This window comes from Mobula birostris, chromosome 16 (genome assembly GCF_030028105.1).
Source record: "Mobula birostris isolate sMobBir1 chromosome 16, sMobBir1.hap1, whole genome shotgun sequence".
Classification (NCBI taxonomy): domain Eukaryota; kingdom Metazoa; phylum Chordata; class Chondrichthyes; order Myliobatiformes; family Myliobatidae; genus Mobula; species Mobula birostris.
In genome coordinates, this window is record NC_092385.1 from 61,634,350 (window position 1) to 61,657,280 (window position 22,931).

A 22,931-nucleotide genomic window follows, 5' to 3' on the forward strand; every position below is an offset into this window, starting at 1 on the left:
ATTTGAACTGTGCTATTGACCCACTGCTTGATAGGTCTTGCCCTAGGGGAACATTTTCAGGTATGGCAAAGGCCTTCTCGATGTTTATGCAACAAAATGGTTATATGGATCCTTGGAGATTTTTGAATCCATCAGTTAGGCAATTCTTTTTCTTCTCTCATGTTCACCACTCCTATTCCAGGCTAGACTATTTCTTTATAGATAACTCCTTGATACCAATGATTAGACAAATTGAATACACTGCTATAGTTATACCTGATCACTCGCCCGTGAAACTGGACCTATGTTTTCCTTTAAACGTTAGAGAACGGCTTCTGTGGAGACTTAACCCCCTTTTGCTTTCTAATGAGAAATTTTGTAGTTATATATCGGCTAACATTGACACATTCTTCGAGACTAACAAAACTGAGTCGATATCGTACTCTTTACTTTGGGAAACTTTAAAAGCTTACTTGAGGGGTCAAATAATATCTTATACTTCACATGCCAATAAAGAGCGTAGGAAGGAAATGCAAGTGTTATTGCAATCTATTTTGGACCTGGATAGAAAATACTCTGAGGCACCCGCAGCAGAATTATATAAAAGCCGGGTTGATTTGCAAGCGAAGTTTAATCTTCTATCTACAAACCTATCAGAACAATTAATTCTTAAGACACGTGGCCTCTATTATGAATATGGTGACAAGGCGAGCCGGCTTATGGCTCATCAGTTGAAACGTCAAGCTGCATCACGACTTATTCCCCAGATAAGAGACACGCACCAGAACTTGACAAGCAATCCAAAAGAAATTAATAACATCTTTGCAACTTTTTATTCCTCCCTGTATGCCACAGAGTTCCCCTCAGATAAAACAGATATGGAACGTTTTTTAGATAATTTGGAAATACCAACTCTTGAACCAAAGGAGGTGGAGAACCTAGATTGGGCTCTTGGGCAGGAAGAGATTAATAATGCCATTATGGCTATGCAGAGTGGTAAGTCCCCAGGTCCTGATGGTTATCCAATAGAATTTTATAAGAAATTTAAGGATAAGCTCATACCAGTCCTTCTAGAAGTGTTTCAGGAATCTTTGGAGAATGGCTCCTTACCCCCTTCTCTTTCACAGGCAGCTATTTCACTGCTTCTTAAAAAGGACAAGGACCCGACTCAATGTGGATCATATCGCCCCATCTCACTTTTGAATGTAGATGTGAAAATTTTGGCTAAAGTGCTTGCATGTTGTTTAGAACGTCCCCTTCCCAAGATAATTTCAGATAATCAAACAGGTTTTATTAAAAATCGCTATTCTTTTTTTAATATCCATCGACTGGCTGATGTGGTTTATTCACCCAGTGATTGTCCAAGTCCAGAGGTTGTTATCTCCTTGGACGCGGAGAAGGCGTTTGATAGAGTGGAATGGGTATACTTGTTTAGTGTTTTGGAGAAATTTGGATTTGGCAGAATATTTATAGCTTGGGTTAAGCTATTATACCACTCACCTTTAGCATGTATACAGACAAATTATTTTCGAACTGACTATTTCCCATTAACACGTGGCACTCACCAAGGCTGCCCATTGTCCCCTCTTCTTTTTGCAATTGCAATTGAGCCTCTCTCTATTGCACTTAAGACAACTACATTATTTCAAGGTGTTAGAAGAGGGGACATGAAACACCGTGTTTCCCTATATGCTGATGACCTCTTACTTTCTGTTAGTGACCCTATAGGTAGTAGTCCCGCTATTGCGTCATTATTAGGTCAATTTGGTGCCTTCTCTGGCTATAAACTGAACTTTCGAAAAAGCAAATGCTTTCCCATTAATAACTTGGCCCTACAGATCTGACAGGAATCCTTGCCTTTTCCTTTATCTCCAGATGGTTTTGTATACCTAGGAATACATATTACTCGCTCTTTTACATCTCTGTTTGAAGCTAACTACAGGCCTCAGGTTAGCCAAATGAAGGCTGATTTCGAGAGATGGCGCAGTTTACCCCTTACTATAGCTGGGAGAATTCAGTCAGTGAAAATGAGTATACTTCCTAGATTTCTCTATTCGTTTCAGTGTTTGCCAGTTTTCTTATCTAAGTTATTTTTTTAAATCAGTCGACCAAGCTATAACCTCCTTTATTTGGGAAAATAAGGTCCCAAGGGTTAATAAGCACACTCTCCAAAGAGGTCGTGACGTAGGTGGAATGGGTCTTCCCAGCTTTATTCATTATTACTGGGCATCGAACATTCAAAAAGTATTATTTTGGCTTCACCGGCCAGATATAATCTGGTGCCTGCTTGAGTCACGGTCTTGCCACTCCTCGTCTCTCCCAGCTTTGGTGTATTCTTCCTTACCATTGAAATCCTCTCAATTCATATCTAACCCGGTCGTGCTCTCCACCCTCAAAATTTTTAATCAATTTCGCTGCCACTATAAGTTCATATCAGTTTCAGTTTTGGGCCCCATTCATAAAAACCATTTCCTCCCTCCACATTCGATTCAGCTTTCAGACAATGGGGTTTGAACGGTCTTATGCGCATTAAGGATTTGTATACTGATAACATATTTGATAGTTTTGATAACCTGCACAGTAAGTATGGCCTTCCGCATAATCATTTTTTTAAATACCTGCAGATTCGCCACTTTGTTAAGGAAAAATTTCCCTCTTTTCCTGTTCTACCACCTGCTATGTTATGGGAAAAACTCACTCTTAGCTTTAACAGTAAGGGGCTGATCTCTGAACTATATTCTCAGCTGATGTCTTTGGGAGTTCAAGATCTAAACAAAACTAAGAATAGGTGGGAGGATGACCTCGGTATGGATCTGGTGGAGGAATATTGGGCAAAAGTATTGAATAGGGTTCACTTCTCATCATCATGTGCTAGACTGGGGCTCATACAATTTAAAGTTTCACACAGGATACATTTAAGTAAAGCCAGACTTGCAGACATATACCCTGGGACAGATGCTGGCTGTGACAGGTGTTCCTTCTCTCCGGCTGGTTTAGTAGATGCATTTTGGTCATGCCCTCGGCTTGATGACTATTGGGCACTGGTTTTTAAAATTATCAGTGAGGTTTTGGGGGTGACACTGAGACCTTGCCCACTTATAGCTGTATTTGGTGTGGCAGATAATGATTTGGGTTTAAATGCAAACCAGTCGGATATCATTGCATTTACATCGCTATTGGCCCGTAGGAGAAATTAGCTGGTTTGGAAATCTGCCACTTCCCCAACTGCTGCTGCTTGGTTAGAAGATATAATGTTTTTTCTGAAATTAGAAAAGATTAAATTCACTTTGAGGGGGTCTGTGAAAAAGTTCTATTCAAAATGGGGACCTTTCTTATCATATTTTGGGAGTCTTAAGGAATTACCTACTAGTTGAGGGCATTTGATTGTACTTGGGAAGGTGCCTCCCATTTAACACGCTTATAATTTACCTCACAGGGTGGTTGATGAATTGTAAATATGAGTGTATTTTGGATCATCTGACATGTTGCAGATGTGTGTGAGCTGTCATCTTGAAGTAGTGTGGGGGTATGGTTGTGAAATGTCCGTACTTGTATTTGTGAATTGTTGTGTTGTAAATATATTAGCTGCCATGATATGTTCGGGGAGGGCGGGTGGGGGGCGGTTTGTTTTGGGGGTACAATACTAAAGCAAAATGGAGGAAAATGTAATCCATTATATATTCTGTATTGTGTCATTCCTTCAATAAAAATAAAAAATAAAAATTTTAAAAAAAGTCTAACGCACCATCATCAGTGTGCTCTGCGCTTTCCCAATTCCGGTAAGTGATACTACACTGTACATACATTATTTCTACTTTATATCGGCTGTATATTTTTACGTGTTATTTGGTATGATTTGGCAGCTTCATAGTTCAAAGGTTACTGGAGAGCGCTTGCGCCGGGTTTTTGCCGATGGTGCTTGCATGAGATTTTCACTATGGAGAACAGTTCAGGTAATGATCGTGGAAGAGTATTTCTACTTTATATAGGCTGTGTATTTATCATATCATTCCTGCTTTTATTATATGTTACTGTTATTTTAGGTTTCATGTGTTACTTGGCATGATTTGGTAGGTTATTATTGGGTCTGCGAACGCTCACAAAGTTTTCCCATACAAAATAAATGGTAATTGCTTCTCCGCTTTACGACATTCTGGCTTACGAACCCTTTCATAGGAACGCTCTACCTTCGGATGGCGGGGGAAACCTGTAGCTCCCAAATTTCCTAACTGTTGCTGAATTAAAGCAACAGACATTGACCTTTAACTTCCAAGTCAAAACCCATAAAAGTCTATCTCATTATCTTAAAAAGATCATTTTTGCTTCAGAAGCTAAAGGATGTACCTGCTGGGAAATGAAACACTATTCAATACAAGCAACTACTCCCATTTAAGCTGAACACTCTTTGGTCTCCTCCAAAGAAATGCCTTAGCAACATCCTCAGATGACCACAAGTTCCTCATCCCTCAGCCTGCAATCAGAGTAAAGCATTTCTAAATCAACATCAAACATGTCATGTAGACAGAACATATTAGAAGACTGTAGACAATTGGCTTGTACAACTTGTACTACGCCGACTCAGGCCTAGGGGGCCAGCATCGGGCACTTGATCACCTTCATTCCAGTAGCCATGGTGAACTTCACCCAAAAGATTGACCTGAATCTTGACCCACAATGCCTCACCTGTTCCAATGATTCGAGAGTCAGCAAAGTGCTTGGCGAGGATTGCAGCTAATCGGCTCAGTGTCTCCTGATACCCTGTGGAGAAAGAAATTAGCTTAGGCCTGTTGCATCTGAACAAAACCAGATTCTTCTAGCCAGACACATCACAAATATCAGTGAGAAATGTACAACTAACTAAAGACTCAACTCAAAACATTTGTTCTGTGCTGGTTTCTTATTTTAAAAATGCATCCCCCCCCCCCCCCCAGTATAGTTTTGGACATGCCAGCTTGTGTCCTTGTTTACTTGTCATCTGAACAATGTCGCCAGCCCTGTTTCTGGTACTGGGCCAACCAGTACAAAATATCAGTGCCTCCAGAATGCTGGCTTACCATCTCGATTGGGTAATTCCTCACTGCAGCCTCACAGCGATATACTAGAAACTGGTGATACTATTCCTTCAATCTTGTATTGCTGAAACAGTGAAAATAAACAGGAAAGATATTTTCTCTCCTAATCCAGCGGCTGATGCTGAGAAACCTCCCTCTGTTTGAAGAGAGCCTTCTATCAGATCTCTGGCGACACTAGTTAAGGGCATCTCACATTAACAAGTATCACTGAAATAGGATAGCTCCATTGGATTATTGTTTTTTTACAATACTTCTGTCAGGTTTGGTGTATCAGCCTTTCACTATACAAAAACTACAGTAAACTCTCAAGGACAGCTCACCTGGCTGCAATCTACCATCACCGCAGGACTTGTATGTGTCCAGGACAAAGAAGTGAGTAGAAAAAAAACCCACTGTGAACACTACCCACTCTGAAAAACTACCTTTTCCAAAAGTTCCCTTCTGAAAAGCACTACAAAACTATTAAAACAAAAACTTAACGCAATCTTAAAATTTTCTTCCACCAGGCAGTAAATCTGATCAACCATTCTAGTTAGCTCCATCCCAAACCTCTCTATCTATTTTCCCCATCACTGCACTGCAAACACTTTAACCCAACTTCTATAAAGCTGTTTACATTGTAAATACATGCTGGTATTTATTATTTATGCACATTTTATTGCATAACTGTACTTCAAATTAAATTTATTTTTTATATAATTCTTTATTCTATATAATTGTTGAGAGTTGTTTTTTTGTTGTATGTTACGTCCTGACCAACTCACCACAGCAATTCCTAATATATGTAAGTGTACAGAATATGGCAAATAAAATAGACCTCTGATCCTTTATGGAGAAAGACTGAAGCATCAGCTCAGCATTTGCCCCATCACAACCTCCTCTGGACACAGGGCATTACTAACTTTAACCTTCAGGCTCATTCTGGCAGCCCAATCAGCAGCAGGAGCAGGCCACAGCGACGAGGTTTCTCGCAGGTCAGTGATGCTTGTTTAAAAGTACAGAATGGACTTGATGCGGTGGCCATTGTTGGTTGTAGGCCAGTGGTTAGAGTAGCAGAGCCAGGCTTTGGATCAAAGGAGGCTTCAGCTCGAAAGACACATTGGCTCTGGGTACGTTGTGGTTAAGGTTCCCTTTTTTCCCTCTCTAGCTGTACCTAGTGTAGTAAATGGCTGTTGTATGTTCTTCATGCCAGATGTTGGAGTCCTCGGAGACCCAGGGTCTCCCAGCAAGCTGATCTCTGTCAAGTGCATCCAGCTGCAGCTCCTTGAAGACTGTGTTAGGGATCTGGCTTGTACAGGACAGTGAGGAGATAATCGATCAGCGTTACAGGGAAGTAGTCACCCCGAAGTTGCAGAAGGCGAGTAGCTGGGTGACTGTCACGAGAGATGGAAATGTGAATAAGCAGTTAGCACAAGCACCCCTGTGGTCACTCCCCTCAATAGTAAGTACACCATTTTGGATACTGTTGTGGGGGATGATCTCTCAAGAGAATGCCACGAAGACCAGGTTACTAGCACTGAGTATGAAACCGTGGTGCAGAAGAGAAAGAGGGGGAAGATGGGAGCAGAAGAGACAGGGGACTCAATAGTCAGAGGAATAGACAGGAAATTCTGTGGATGTGAACAGGACACCTGAATGGTATGTTGCCTCCCCGGTGCCAGGGTCAGGGATGTCTCACATCACGTCCACAACATGTTGGAGAGGGATGGAGAGCAGCCAGATGTCTTGATACATATTGGTACCAATGACAGAGGAAGGAAAAGCAAAGAGGTCCTGAAAAGAGAATTTAGAGAGCTGAGTGGTTAGCTGAGAAGCAGGACCTCCAGGGTAATAATTTCTGGATCGCTGCCTGTGCCACGTGCCGGTGAGGGTAGAAACAGGATGATTTGGCAGATTGATGCATGTTGAGAAGCTGCTGCAGAGGGTAGGGCTTCCAATTCTTGGATCATTAAAATCTCTTCTGGTGGAGGTATGATTGTTCAAAAGTGACGGGTTGCACCTAAATCCAAGGGGAACCAATATCCTCGCAGGTAGGTTTGCTAGAACTGTTGGGGAGGGTATAAACTAATTTGGCAGGGGGGTGGGAACCGGAGTGAAGGGACTCGGGATAGGACAGATGGTAAAAAAGCAAAGATAGCATGCAGTCAGACTATCAGCAAAGTCAGGCAGATGATAGAACATAATTGCAGCCAGCAGGATGTGTATCAGTGCATTAGGGATGCATAATCAAAAAGGGTAGCAATTAGAATACTCAGTGTTATATCTCAATGCACAGAGTATAAGAAATAAGGTGGATGATTTTGTTGCACTATTATAGATTGGCAGGTCAGTAAATCATAGCTGAAGGATGGTTGTAGTTAGGAGCTGTATGTCCAAGGTTACACATTATATCAGAGGGATAGGAAGGTAGGCAAAAGGGGTGGCGTGGTTCTGTTGGTAAAGAATTGCATCAAATCAGTAGAAAGGTACGTCATAGGATCGGAAGATTTGAATCTTTGTGAGTTGAGTTAAAAAACTGCAAGGGTAACAGGACCTTGATGGCAGTTATATACAGGCCTCCCAACAGTAGCTGGGATGTGAACCACAGATTCCAACAGGAAATAGAACAGGCGTGTCAAAAGGGCAATGTTATGTTAGTCATGGGAAATTTCAACATGCAGGTCGATTGGAAAAATCAGGTCTGAAATGGATCTTAAGAGAGTGAGTTTGTTGAATACCTATGAGATGGCTTTTTAAAGTAGTTTGTTATTGAGCCTACTCAGGGATCAGCTGTACTGGATTGGTGTTATGTAATAAACCGGAGGTGATTAGGGAGCTTAAGGTAAAAGAACCTTTAGGAGGCAGTTCAACTTGAAATTTGATAGGCAGAGAGTAAAGCCTGATGTAACAGCATTTCAGTGGAGTAAAGGAAATTACAGTGGTATGAAAAAGGAGTTGGCCAAAGTAAATTGACAGGGATGACAGCAGAGCAGCAATGGTGTGAATTTCTGGGAAAAATGAGGAAGGTGCAGGATAGATGTATTCCAAAAGCAAAGAAATACTCAGATGGCAAAATCGTACAACCATGGCTGACAACGGAAGCCAAACTTAATGTAAAAGCAAAAGAGAGGGCATACAAAAGAAACAAAAATTAGCGGCAATATAGAGGTTTGGGAAGCTTTTAAAAACCTACAGAAAACATCTAAAAGAATCAATAGGAGGGAAAAGCTGAAATATGAAAGTAAGCTAGCAAACAATATCAAAGTGGATAGTAAAAGCTTTTTCAAGTATGTAAAAAATAAAGGAAAGATTGGAGAGGATATAGAACCACCGGAAAATGAGGCCGGAGAAATAATAACAGGGGACAAGGAGATGGCAGGTGAAATAAATGAGTATGTTGCATCAGTCTTTACTGTGGAAGACATTAGCAGTGCGCCAGATGTTGAAGGGTGTGAAGGAAGAGAAGTGAGTTCAATTACTACAAGGGAGAAGATGCTCAAAAAACTGAAAGACCTAAGGGTACATAAGTCACCCAGACTGGATGAACTGCACCCTAGGGTTCTGAAAGAAGTAGCGGTAGAGATTGTGGAGGCATTAGCAATGGTCTCTCAAAAATCATTGAAATTTGGCATCATGCCAGTGCACTGGAAAATTGCAAATGTCACTCCACTCTTTAAGAAAGGAGGAAGGTAGCAGAAAGGAAACTAAAGACCAGTTAGCCTGATCTTAGTGGTTGGGAAGATGTTGCAGTCAATTGTTAAGGATGAGGTTATAGAGTACTTGGTGACACAGGACAAGATAGGACAAAGTCAGCATGGTTTTTTTAAGGGAAAATCTTGCCAGACGAACCTGTTTGAATTCTTTGAGGAGATTACAAGTCTTTGATCTTTTATCTTTGAGGATAGATAAAGGGGATGTTGTATATTTGGACTTTCAGAAGGCCTTTGACAAGGTACCACATAAGAGGCTGCTTACCAAGTTAAGAGCCCATGGTATTACAGGAAAGTTACTAACATGGTTAGTACATTGGCCAATTGGTAAGAGGTAGTGAATGGGAATAAAAGGATCCTTTTCTGGTTGGCTGCCAGTGACTAGTGGTGTTCCACAGGTTTCAGTGTTGAGACCGCTTCTTTTTATACTGTATACCCTTTGTCAGCCACAGTTGCCTACCCCTGCCATTTGAGAACTTCTTCCTCTGTGTGTCATATCTACCTTGTCCCTTGTGAACTATTCCTAGAAACTAGCCATCTCTGCTCTACCGTTATCCCTGCCAGCATCCTCCTCCAATCCACCTGGCAAACTCCTTTCTCATGTCTCTGTAATTCCTTTTATACCATTGTGATACTGATTCCTATGACTTATGCTTCTCCCTCTCAAATTGCAGAATGAATTCAATCATTCAGGGAGAAGAACTTTATTCAGAATTGGTTAAGAGATGAAGCAAGTTAGTTTTATGATGCAAAGAGCATGGTGGAGAGAGTTAAGGACTAGGTGTCTCACCATATCTCTGATACGGTGAGATCTAGCTGCTAGAATAAACACAAAGTTATTTTATTGCTAGGTTACTTAGGGCCATTAGAAGGAGAGAACATGAAGTAATGTAAAGGCTGTGAAATGCTGGGTTGTAGGAAAGGCCCAGGTCAATCCATGCTAGTAAGAGAGAAAAAGTGAGCCAATGTTACAAATGGACGGCCTTTAGCAGAGCTGCCGGATCTAATACAAACTGAAAAGGCAAGTTATTTGAAACTCTTGAATTTCCAGTTTACATTAGACAGGAGGTCACAAAGGCATCAGAGGGCATATGGGGTGGAGATTTAAAGTGGTGAGCACCAGGAAGTATTGGGTCATCCCAATGGACTGAAGAGGCATTCCAAAAAAAACAGGTATCAGTTTATCAAGTTTCTCCGAATTGCAAAGGGTGATCCACTGAATCCAGAGGCTGAATGGTTGGAAAATAAGGCCCAAGGAACTCTTTTCTTACTCTGTCCAGTACAGGGAATGAGAACAGATGCCATCTAGAATGCTATCAATCATATTATCCAGCTTAAAATCTGTTAATGAAGACATAACACTGACTGTCTTGATTTTTCCAGATCTTGCTCACTATAACCTATCCTCATCTGAACAAGCAATACTCTGTTCACTATGAAGCAACTTTGATATCATCAAATTACATCAGAATCAGGTTTATCATCAATGACCTGTTGTGAAATTTGTTGATTTGTAGCTGCAGTACAGCGCAATACGTAAAATATACTATAAATTACAATAAGATTATTATATATATGCAAAAAAGAGAGCAAAAATAGTGAGATAGTGTCCATTGTCCATTCAGAAATCCTATTCAGGGGAAGAAGTTATTCCTAAAACGTGGAGTGTCTTGTCATTCTCCTCCCTGCTGAGAATAAGAGCATGGCCTGCATGGCCCATCTATTTGATGTAATCAGCTACTGCAGTTACTTACCTGCACTTGACCAATATGAACATAATATGCTGAACTTTCCTCCAAAAATACACATGGAACATATCACTTATCTACACAAGTGTCTGGAATCTTGAGGTTCTCTCAGAAATGTGTCTGATGTACAAAGTTTGTACTTGTTGCTGCGTTTTGCTACCATGCATTGCCACTAGGTAGCATATGTAGACCAATGAGAAACACGGGCATCCAGTATTGAACAGCACTGAGACTGGGGTACACGCCTCCTGAACTGGTCTTGGGATACAGCTGCCTTATGTTCAGCAACTCCATTTCGTTTAATATGCAATGGCAGCAACGGAGAATGCTGATATTTGGTGATACCTGACTGTTGGTTTAATTGTACTTGTATAATCATTTTAATTGTTCAAAGTTCTTCTGTTTTTTAGAATTATTTTAAAAATCATAGAAAATTATTACAGAGAAAGGTTTTACAGCCTACTGTGTCTCTGCTAATTGGAAGTGAGCAAATGAAGTAGAAAATATTGTGTGAAGCTCTGGCTGCCATACTATTGGAAGGATGTGATTAAGTTAGAGGGTGCAGAAAAGATTCACAAGGATGTTTCTGGGGGCTAGAGAGCTTGAGAAACAAGGATAAATTGGGTGCCTGCAGCTGTTTTCCCCAGAACATGAGGGGAATAGCTACACAGTTTCCCTAGGGTATACAATCCAAATCTTGGGGGCACAGGTTTAAGGTGACAGGAGAAAGATTTAAATGGGATCTCAAGGGCAGCTTTTTCCCCACACAGAAGGTAGAGGGTACATGGAACGAGCTGCCAAAGGAAGTGGTATAATTGCACATACAATTACAACTTCTAAGTGGTATTTGGACATCTAAAGGTAAGGGTTTTGGAGGAATATGGTGCAAACACAGGAAAATGGAACAAGCTCAGGTAGACACTTTGGTCAGTAGTCAGGCTGATATGAAGGGTCTGCTTCCATGCTGTGAGTGCATATATCATGTATCTCTGTATGAAACACATGCACCACGTGATATCATTCACTGAAAGCTTGAAGCTGCACTGAGCTTCACTGCCTTTGAAGAAGTTTTTGCTGTGAGGATCCACTACGTTAAAGAGTGAACTTAGCAGATTGTCTAAGGTCAGGTACAGACAACCCACTACTGTAGGACATACTGAATCATCATTTCTTCCTTCTGTACTTCAGTACTTGAAGTCACACTGAAAACATGAGCAATTTTGCTGAACTCAAGCACAAAGGCAGAGCACATTTAAAGTGGGAGGTTCAGAACTGCATCCTATATGAACCAACTCAATACATTTTCTCATCAAGGACAGGGTTTGGTGTGGGAGAGATTATCAAACCATGTGTATAAACATACACGCTTTTTCCCAGGGCAGAAATGGCTAATACGAAGGGACACAGTTTTAAGGTGAATGGATTAAAACATAGACGGTGGGGGATAATGCATTTTGGTAAAAGGAACAATAGTGTGGACTATTATCTAAATGGGGAGAAGGTTCAAACATCAGAGATGCAGAAGGACTCCTGCAAGACTCCCAGAAGGTTGAGTCTGTGGTAAAGAAGGCAAATGCAAGTTTGCCATTTATTTCAGGAGAATGGAATATAAAATCAAGGAGATAATGCTGAGCCTTTATAAGACAGTAGTCAGGCCAGACTTCAACAGTTTTGGGCCTATATCTCAGAAAAGATGTGTTGTCATTGGAGAGAGTCCAGAGGAGGTTCACGAGGATGATTCTAGGAATGAAGGAGTTGACATATGAGGAGTGTTTGGCAGCTTTGGGTCTGTACTCACTGGAATTCAGAAGAATGCAAAGGTGGGGGGGGAATCTCACTGAAACTTACTGAATGTGGAGAAGACTAGATAGGGCGTATGTAGAGAGGATGTTTCCTATGGTGAGAGTATCCGGAACTAGACAGAACAAACTCAAAAATGAGGGGGGTGACCTTTTAGAACAGAGGTAAGGAGGAATCCTTTTAGCCAGGAAATAGTGAATCTGTGGAATGCTCTGCCACAGACTGCAATGGAGGCTAAGTCCATGGATATATTTAAAGTGGAAGTTGATAGTTTCCTGATTGTTCACGGCATCAAAGGACATGGCGAGAAGGCAGGTGTATGGGGTTGAGTGGGATCTGCAATCAGCCACGATGGAATGGCGGAGCAGACTCAATGGGCTGAATGGCCTAATTCTGCTCCCACGTCTTATGTTCTAATATGGCACAGCTGTAAATCTGCCTAGAGCAGGCCGTCCTCAAAAACTGAGGGACCATGCAAGAAGGGGACTAGTGTGGAGTCCACTAAGGGACTTATGACAACTATGGAGGAGTTACAAGGTTCAATGGCTGAGATGGGAGAGACTGCGCATACAACAACTGTTGCCCAGGTGCTTCATCAGTCGCAGCTTTATTGGAAAGTGGCAAAGAGAATCCACTGTTGGGAAAAACACACATGAAAGAGTTTGCCAGAAAGCATGTGGGAGACTCTGAAGTCAGCGAGAAGGTGATTCTATGGTCTGATGAAAACAAAATTGAGCTTTTTAGCCATCAGACCAAACACTGCACATCATCAAAAACACACCATCTCTACCGTGAAACACAGTGGTGGCTGCATCATGCTGTGGGGATGCTTCACTGCAGCCAGAAGGCTTGTGAAGGTAGAGGGTAAAATGATTGCAATAAATACAGGGAAATCCTGGCTGAAAACCTGATGCAGTCTACAAGAGAACGGCAATTTGGGAGAAGATTTCTTTTCCAGCAAGACAATGACGCCAAGGATGATCGAAATATAAGGGGCTATGTAGGAGGGAAGGGTTAGATTGATCTTAGGGTAGGTCAAAAGATGAAAAAGTTAACAACATTGTGAACTGAAGGGCTTGTACTGTGCTGTAGTATTTTATTTTCCACGTTCTAATGTCTGAAAAATATCCAACTGTGCAAGGAAGTTTATAGTGAACTTAGACAAATCCTCCAAGAACAGGCACTCTTTTCCAAATCGCAGAACAAAGCTAGTGATGCTACCGACTGTACTTACCAGGCAGCTCATCCATGCTATTGACTGGACTGAAGTAATTTTTCAGAGCACTGTAGCTGTTCATGGCAACATTCATGTAGAACTCTGGCATGAATGCAAATAGTGTCTTAGTCCGGTCGCTGTGTTCAATTACTCTTATGCACACCTGCAGCAGCCAGTAGATGTCCAACATCTTCTCCTGAAACAAGTAATAATTTCATTCAACCATGGACAAAAAAAGTTAATGTTTTGAAAACTGCCTAAATTCCACCTAGCCTAATCTTTGGGTAAATTATTTGCTCGACCATTGTTTTAAATAAAACTATTAATTTAAAGTTAATGTGACTCATTGGGCGGTGACAATACGAGTGCTCCAGTGGGGTCCTCTTTCCCGCTCACAGCACTTCCACAGACAAAACAAAAATCATCCAGTTATGTGTAGTTGAGCATTTCACTGTGACCAACTCAAATCAAACCAGCAACTCATGTTGCCCAAGTCAAGACCTCATGCAAAAGGAGAACGGCTCCTTACGTCAACATTCACAACTCTAGGACTCACTTTACCTTGGAGTAGATCGTGGCATTTATCCAAGCTAGCCGGCGGCTCAGGTGATTCAGCTTCTCAGAGAAAACCTTCTGACTCTTTGTTAATTCATCCAGAATATCCTTCCTCTGAAAGGAAGCAAAAAAGGTAAAGTTAATACTGGAGTTGACTAACTGAACGGGATACAAAAGGAAAGAAAGCACAAGGACACAAAAAGGATTTATGTTAACATAACAACATCTTGATGGTAGAATGGCTTCCTTCTGTGCTGAAGGTATTCTCTCTTGATGTCCCAATGAAGAGCCTCAGCCCGCAATGTTGACTCTTTATTCCTTTCAATAGATGCAGCCTGACCCGAGTTGCTCCTGCACTTTGCGCATATTTCTCCCCTTCTGGTTCAACTTGTGATAAACCAACAAAACTAGACTCCATTTTATAAGAAGACCCAGATCTTCTGAAGAAAATCTTGCCATCCACACTCATAATCGCTTGCCCACTAAATCCACCCTTAATGTAGAGTGGGTCCACTGACACAAATCTCAACCTGACTTCCCAACCCTTATACAACACAGCAACCTCGTATACACTAGAGCATATGAAGAATGATCAACACCATGTCTATCAGTTCTGCTCTGCCATTCAAAAGGATTATAACTGATATAACAATCCTTTATTTATAACTGGGCTTTTCTCAGTGGTGCAGTCATAGTCAAATCTGCGCAGTAGCCCTCACATAGATCGGGGAGAAAAAGATTCAAATAAAGGAGCGTTTGGGGAATTTTGGCCTTTTTCAGCAGTGAAGTCATGATTCGTTAGCAAGGGCAAATGAAACTAAGGCAGGAAAAAGTAGAGGGCCCATTGTGTGAGTGGACCAGGGTTAGAGTGGCGAAGCTTTGGCTCATCAAGCTTTGGTAGAAACAGGTTTGTGCAAGGTTAAGTATCTGCTAAGCGTCTTCTTATTCATTCTTTAATCTTTGTCTGTTGGTACATAGTTTGAGCAGTAAGACTGGCTCCAGAGGCTGTATTATGTTTCTTTTTGTGAGGTGTGGGAATTCTGGGAGATCTCCCAGATAACCACATCTGCAATCGATGGACTGAGCTGCAAGTCTTCAGGGAGCTTGTTAAGGAACTGGAGCAGCAGGTTGATGACCTTTGGCTCATATGGGAAGCTAAGGAGATGACAGATAGGAGCTACAGGGAGTAACCTCAAAGTTGCAGGAAGGCTGGAAAATGGGTGACTGTCAGGAGAGGGAAGGGAAATGGGCAACTAGTACTGTGGCCATTCCCTTCAATAGTAAGTACACTGCTTTGGATACTGTTGAGGGGGACGACTTACCTTCGGGCAGCGACGGGGTCTCTGGCACTGAGTCTCGTGCTGTGGCTCAGAAGTGCAGTGGGGGGAAGAGAGAGAACAAGAGGACTACAGTAGTAATAGGGGATTCCATAGTAGACATGAGATTCTGTGGATGTGATAAAAACACCCAAATGGAATGCTGCCTCCCAGGCGCCAGGGACAGGAACGTCTTAGATTGTATACACAGAATTTTATTGACACCAATGAGGAAAAGCGAGAAGGTCCTGAAGAGAGAACTTAGGGAGCTAGGTAAGCAGTCAAAGCGGTCAGCCGGGATGTTGGAGAAGGAGCCAGCCAAGGTGTTGAAAAGACTGGCTGGGATGTTGGAGAGCAGCCGTTGGGATATCAGGAAAGGTGGTGATCAGGATATTGGAGGAGCTGGTTTGGGTTCGGAGGAGCTGACCTGGCTGCAGACAGTGTTGCTGCTCACTACTCAGAAACATCGGAGTTTGTGCAGAATAAGCATGGGAGATTGTCTCGGACATTTCACTTGCTGCAGGCCTGTTACTCTTGTCTGGTAGAGGGAGCTATGTAGCGAGGACTAAGTCTCAAGCCTCAACTTGCCTGTTGCAGCAGACCAGGTGAGAAGATAGTGAAATGTTACAACATGGCATCCACACTCGGCGGGGGCTGGCCTCTCCCGTTGGTGCTGCCTTCCAGCGTTCGAGTGGTGGAATGACAGGCTGGAGTGTGTGTGTCTGCACACTACTGGGAGACTGTACCATCGATCTCCGGACATTGTCACTCGGGGTCCCAGACTATATTTTTTTTCCCCCGAGTGAATATGTTTCTTTGCTCGGTATTTTGAATTGTGTTATTTTGAATATTTGCTTGCTATTTTGAATGTTTTGCACCTTTGCCCCAGAGAAACAGTGCCTCGTTCAGCTGTATCTATGCATGGTTGAATGATAATTTAACGTGATTTGATTTGATTTTACTTTGATTTGAGGGTGCAGTGTAGATACATCTCAAAGAAGCATTCTAAGGACAGGATGATGCAACTGTGGCTGACAAGGGAAGTCAAAACCAACATAAGCAAAAGAGAGGGCATATAAAAGAGCAAGAATTAGTGGGAAGTTAGAGGATTGAGAGACTTTTAAAAAAATGAAAGGGAGCTAAAGAAGCCCTAAGAGGGGAAAAGATGAAATATTAAGGTAAACAAGAGAAAATCTGCAGATGCGGGAAATCCAAGCAACACACACAAAATGCTGGAGGAACTCAGCAGGGCAGGCAGCAACTAGGAAAAGAGTACAGTCGAAGTTTCGGCCGAAACCCTTCAGCGGGACTGGAGAAAAAACCTAAGGAGTAGATTTTTAAAATGGGGGTGAGGAGAGAGAAACACAAGGTGACAGGTGAAATCTGGAGGGGGAGGATGAAGTAAAGAGCTGGCAAGATGATTGGTGAAAGAGACAGAAGGCCATGGAAGAAACAGGCAAGTAGATAAAGGGGGTATGGGAAACGGTGAAGGGGGGTGCGGAGGGGAAGGTGGGCGGCATTACTGGAAGTTTGATAAATCAATATTCATACCATCGGGTTGGAGGCTACCCTCCAGCCTAAGTGCGGCCTCATCACGACAGTGGAGGAGGCTGGAAGGACATACTGGAATGGGAATGGGAAGTGGAACTAAAACAAGTAGCCACTGGGAGAATCCGCTTTTTCTGGCAGAAGGAGCGTAGGTGCTCGGCAAAGTGGTATCCGAATCAACACCGGGTCTCACTGATATAGAGAAGGCCACACCAGGAACACCGCATACAGTAAATAACACCAACAGACTCACCTGGAAGGACTGTTTAGAGCCCTGAATGGTGGTGAGGGAGGAGGTATAGGGACAGGTGTAGCACTTGTTCCACTTGCATGGATAAGTACCAGGAGGGGGTTCAGTGGGGAGGGACGAATGGACAAGGAAGTCGCATAGGGAGCAATCCCTACGGAAAGCAGAAAGGAGGCAGGGAGTGGGGAGATGTATTTGGTGGTGGGATCCCATTGGAGATAGTGGAAGTTTCGGAGAATTATATGCTGGACACTGAAGCTGGTGGGGTGGAAGGTGAGGATAAGAGGAACCCTATCTCTGGTAGGGTGGTGGGAGGATGGGGTAAGAGCAGACATGCGTGAAATGGAAGAGGTGCAGTTGGGGGCCATTTTGATGGTAGAGGAAGCGAAGCCCCTTCCTTTGAAAAAGGAGGACATCTCCTTCATTCTAAAATGCAAAGCCTCATTCTGAGAGCAGATGCGGCGGAGACGAAGGAATTGAGAGAAGGAGATGGCATTTTTACGAGGTATAGTCCAGGTAGCTGTGGGAGTCTGTGGGTTTATAATAGACTTCGGTGGATAAGCTGTCTCCAGAGATAGAGACAGTGAGATCGAGAAAGGGAGGGAGGTACTGGAAATGGACTAGGTAAATTTGAGGGCAGGGTGGAAGTTGGAGGTGAGGTGGATGAAGTCAACAAGTTTAGCCTGGGTGTGGGAAGCAGCACCAATGCAGTCATTGACGAAGCGCAGGAAAAGTGCGGGACTATCACCAGTGTAGGCTTGGAACATAGACTGTTCCGTGTAGCCAACAAACAGGCAGGCATAGCTGGGACCCATACAAGTAACCATGGCTACCCCTTTTGTTTGAAGGAAGTGGGAGGAGCCAAACGAGAAATTATTTAGACTGAGGACAAGTTCTGCTAAGCAGTGGAGTGTGGCGGCGGAGGGTAACTGATTAGGTCTGGTGTCCAGAAGAAAACGGAGAGTCTTGAGGCTATCCTGGTGGGAGATGGAGGTGTATAAGGACTGGACATCAATAGTGAAAAAAAGATGATGGGGGCCAGGGAACCTGAAATCATTGAAAAGATCAAGAGTGTGTGAAGTGTCACAGATGTAGGTAGGAAGGGACTGAACTAAAGGGTATAAAACAGAGTCGAGGTATGAAGATAAGCTAGCCAATGATATCAAAGAGCATACCAAAAGTTTTTTCAGATGTTTAAAGTGTAAAAGAGAGGTGGGAGTAGATATTGGACCACTGGAAAATGACGTTGGAGAGATAGTAATGGAGGACACAGAAATGGCAGATGAACCGAATCAGTACTTTGCATTAGTCTTCACTGTAGAAGACACTAGTAGCATGCCATATGTTCGAGATTGTCAAGTGGCAGAAATGAGTGCAGTTGCCATTACTAGAGAGAAGATGCCTTGGAAACTCAAAGGTCTGAAGGTAGATAAATCACCTGGACCAGATGGACTACACCCTATGGTTCTGAAAGAGGCCACTGAAGAGATTGTGAAGGCATTAGTGATTCTCCTTCTAGAATCCATGGGCTCTGAAGGACTGGAAAATTGCAAATGTCACTCCACACTTCAAGAATTGAGAGAGGGAGAAGAAACAAAATTATTGGCTAGTTAGCCTAACTTTAGTGGTTGGGAAGATTTTGGAGTCAATTGTTAAGGGTGTGGTTTCAGAGTACTTGGAGGCACATGACAAAATAGGCCAAAGTCAGCATGGCTTCTTTAAGGGAAAATCTTGCCTGACAAATCTGGAAAAATTCTCTGAGGGAATAATAAGCAGGATAGACAAAAGATAATAAGTGGATGTTTTGTACCTGGATTTTCAGAGGCCTTTGACAAGGTGCCATACATGAGGCTGCATAACAAGATAAGAGCCCATGGTATTACAGGAAAGATATTAGCATGGATAAAAGATTTGCCGATTGACAGCAGGCAAAGAGGGAGAATAAAAGGAGCCTTTTCTGATTGGCTGTCAATGATTAATGGTGTTCCGCAGGGTTCAGTGTAGGGACCGCTTCTTTTTAATTTGTATGTCTATGATTTGGATGATGGGGTAGATGGCTCTGTGACGAAGTTTGCAGACAATACAAAGATAGGTGGAGGGGCTGGCAGTTTTGAGGAAGCAGGGAAGCTGTAGAAGGACTTGGACAGATTAGGAGAATGTGAAAAGAAGAAGCAAATGGAATACAGTGTCAAGAAGTGTATGGTCATGCACTTTGTAGAAGGAATAAAAGCACAGGCCATACTGTAAACAGGGAGAATGGGGTTTTGGGAGTTCACTTGCAAGATTCCCTAACGGTTAATTTGCAGGTTGAGTTGGTGGTGAGGAAGGCAATATTAGGATTCATTTCAAGAGGACTAGAATATAGAAGCAAGGATGTAATGCTGAGGCTTTATAAGGCACTGGTGAGGCCTCACATGGAGTATGGTGAGCACTTTTGGGCCTCTTATTTAGGAAAGCATATGCTGACATCGGAGAGGTTTCAGAGGATGATCACAAGAATGACTCCAGAAATGAAAGACTTATTGCATGAGGAGGGATTAATGAGTGTGGGTCTTTACTTGCTAGAATTAAGAATGAAAGATGATCTCATCAAACCCCATCAAATGTTGGAAGACCTAGATAGAGACGATGTTTCTTACGGTGGGGAAGTCTAGGACCAGACAGCACAGCCTCATAATAGAGGGGCATCCATTTAGAACAAATATGAGGAGGAATTTCTTTAGTCATATGTGCATCATCACAGATCACTGTGTGTCACTAGAAAAAAACATTCATTTATTTACCTTTGCAGGGCAGCGTGCAATTTTATCTTCAGTGTCTTTCAAAGCCACTGCATATTCATGGACATCATCTGACACACCCACCATCTGCAAACAGAGAGAAAGTTGAGCTGAACACAACTTATCTAACCAAGCAACAGTCACAAAATCATGGCTTGCATAAGAACATGCTACACCAAAAAACAGATCACACCAAACTTAACAGGAGTTTAATTAATAAAAATCCCATTATCTTTCTGACTCCAGCCAGCTACCCATCAGCCAATTTTCGCTGAACCACATGGCAGAGCCTTGTTTGGTATTTACTGAGCTTTGGATATGATAACCCCATTCACCACTCCATTCAATACTGTTCTCCAGTCCTTACAACTCCGATAGGTTCCACTTGCACTTCATTCAAAGGAACAAGTAACTCCTTGAACTTTCTACTTTGCAACCTCCCTTTAAAAAAAACTTTCTATTACCAACATGTTTTGAGATATTGCCAAGTTCTCTGCTCTCTCTCTCCCTCTCTCTCTGTCTATCTGCAGGTACAATTTTGAGAGATTTTGTTGCATTAAAGATAAAGTAAGAAAGCAATAATTGATGAGCCTTGCATCTCACAGCAGGTAATGCCATAAATAACTAGATCTGCCTTATTCATCTTGACAGGATCAAGTACTGAGGAATGGTTATATATCAGTGGCCACCGGGTTCAGGAGCAGTTGTTGCCCTGAAGCCACTGGACTCCCAGACCGGTTTCACTTGCATCAGCACTGGCCTGGCTCCGTATCTGTGGACTTGCATTCAGGGATTCTGAGAGTCATTTGTTTACTTTTTTATTGTTTGCATAATATATTCTTTTTTCCCCACACATTGGGTGTTTGATGGTCTTTGCTATGTGGATTTTTTAAAATGGGTTCTATTAATTCTTTGTTTTTTGGCTGCCTGCAAGAAGACGAACCTCAAGGTTGTATATAGTTTATATACTGATAATAAATGTATTTTGAAATTCGACAGGCCCCTCTGGCCCATTAAGCTGCACCACACTGCAATCTGCCCATTTAATGCTGGCTTAATCACAAGACAATTTACAATGATCAATTATTCTTCTAACTGGTACATCTTTGGACTGTAGGAGGAAACTAGAGTACCCAGGGGAACTCACATGATCAGAGGGAGAACATACCTCCAGTACCTGATAAAGTGTATGTTCGTGTTCTTGTGCAGCTGTAGCCCATTCACTTCAAGATTCATCCTGTTGTATTACACTATTGTAACTCCTTGTTATTTGGGCTACTGTCGTCTTCCTGTCAGCTTAAACCAGTCTGGCCATTCTCCTCTGATCTCTCTCATTACAGAACCACCGCTCACTGGATATATTTTGTTTTTCACACCATTCTCTGTAAACTCTAGAGACTGTTGTGCATGGAAATGCCAAGAGATTAGCAGTTTGAGATACTCAAACCACCCCGTCAGGCACCAAAGATCATTCCACAGTAAAAGTCACTTACTAGATCACATTTCTTCTCCATTCTGATGTTTGGTCTGAACAACAACTGAACCTCTTGACCATGTCTGCCTGCTATGATGCATTGAGTTGCTGCCACATGATTGACCGATTATATAAATTTGAATTAATGAGCAGACATAGATGTGTACCTAACAAAGTGTACCTAAGTGTTTATACTATGTTATGCTGCTTATCTATACTTCATTGTTTAGAATGGAACTGAGCCTACAATGCTGGCACCATTCTGTGAGGAGCTTCTGCACGTCCTCCCTGTTGAATGCTTGGTGTTTCCCAGGTGCTCTGCCTTCCTCCCACAGTCCAAAGGCATACTGGTTAGTAATTCTGATTAGGGTTAACCGGGGTTGTGAGGTTGCTGGGGCAGTGTGGCTCGAAGGGCCTGATAAATCTTTTCTGCATTCTTTCTTTTATAATAATATCTTTCCTGTAACAGGGTGACCAAACTGTACACAACACTGTAAGTGTGGCCTCACCAATGCCCTTATATAACTGCAACATTACTCCCATCTCCTATACTCAGTGATCTGACTGAAGGCCAGCATGCCAAGTGCCGTCTTCACCATCCTATTTACCTGCGGCACTGCTTTCAGCGAAATCTGCACTTGCACTCCTAGGCCCTCTGTTCCATAACACTCATACTGTATGTCCTAACCTGTTTTGATCTCCCAAAGCTCAAACCTCAGATTATCTGGTTAAAAGCTATTTTTCACTCCTCTGTCCACATACCCAGCTGATCAAAATCCCCTTGCAACTTTTCATAACCTCCTACGCTATCTTCAACATCACCTATTTTAGTTTCATCCACAAAATTACTAACATGCTTTGTATACTCATATCCAAATCATTTAAATTGCAAACAACAAAGGTCCCAGCACCAACTCCCATGGCACACCACTACTCACAGGCCTTCAGCCTGAGAAAGAATCCTTGACCACTGCCATCTGTTTCCTACCAGCGAGTCAATTATGAATCCAATCCAATACAATCCAATCTATCTACCCATGGATTCCATGTGATCTAGCCTGCCATAAAGGAGGACTTTGTCAAAGGCCTTGTCAAGTTCATATAGATGACATCTACTACCTTACCCTCATCTACCCTCTTTGTCACCACCTGGAAAAAAACAAGAGATATGTCAAACATGACTTCCCACCATGCACAAAGTCATGCTGACCGTTCTGAATCAAACCCTGTCTCTCCAAATGTAGATCATGTTCCTCAGAATCCCCTCTAGCATATGATCAAACATTGATGTCAGTCTTAGTAGCCTTTAGATTCATAGCTTGTATTTGCTGCCCTTTTTAAACAATGGTACCACATTAGCCACTCTCCAGTCCTCTGAACCTCATCAGGGTGAAGGAAAAATCTCTGAAAGGGCCTCTGCAAATTCTTCTCTAGCTTCTAATAAGTTTGGAGAATGCAGCAGCCATGGGAATTTATCCATCCTAATGCACTCTATGGCCCTCAATAC

The 22,931-nt window shown here is 42.4% G+C and overlaps 1 protein-coding gene across 1 annotated transcript in view; it reads right to left on the reverse strand.

Annotated features, from left to right (window-relative positions):
- The window catches only part of rnf123 (ring finger protein 123), a 410,214-nt gene that overhangs the window by 219,056 nt on the left and 168,227 nt on the right, over positions 1 to 22,931 (reverse strand). Inside the window, exons 24-27 of the mRNA XM_072280728.1 lie at positions 19,954 to 20,037; positions 14,066 to 14,173; positions 13,523 to 13,700; positions 4,663 to 4,737 (exon numbers count right to left, since the gene is read on the reverse strand). Of these exons, the coding sequence (XP_072136829.1) occupies positions 4,663 to 4,737; positions 13,523 to 13,700; positions 14,066 to 14,173; positions 19,954 to 20,037 (445 nt within the window). The remainder of the gene's footprint in view (positions 1 to 4,662; positions 4,738 to 13,522; positions 13,701 to 14,065; positions 14,174 to 19,953; positions 20,038 to 22,931) is intronic.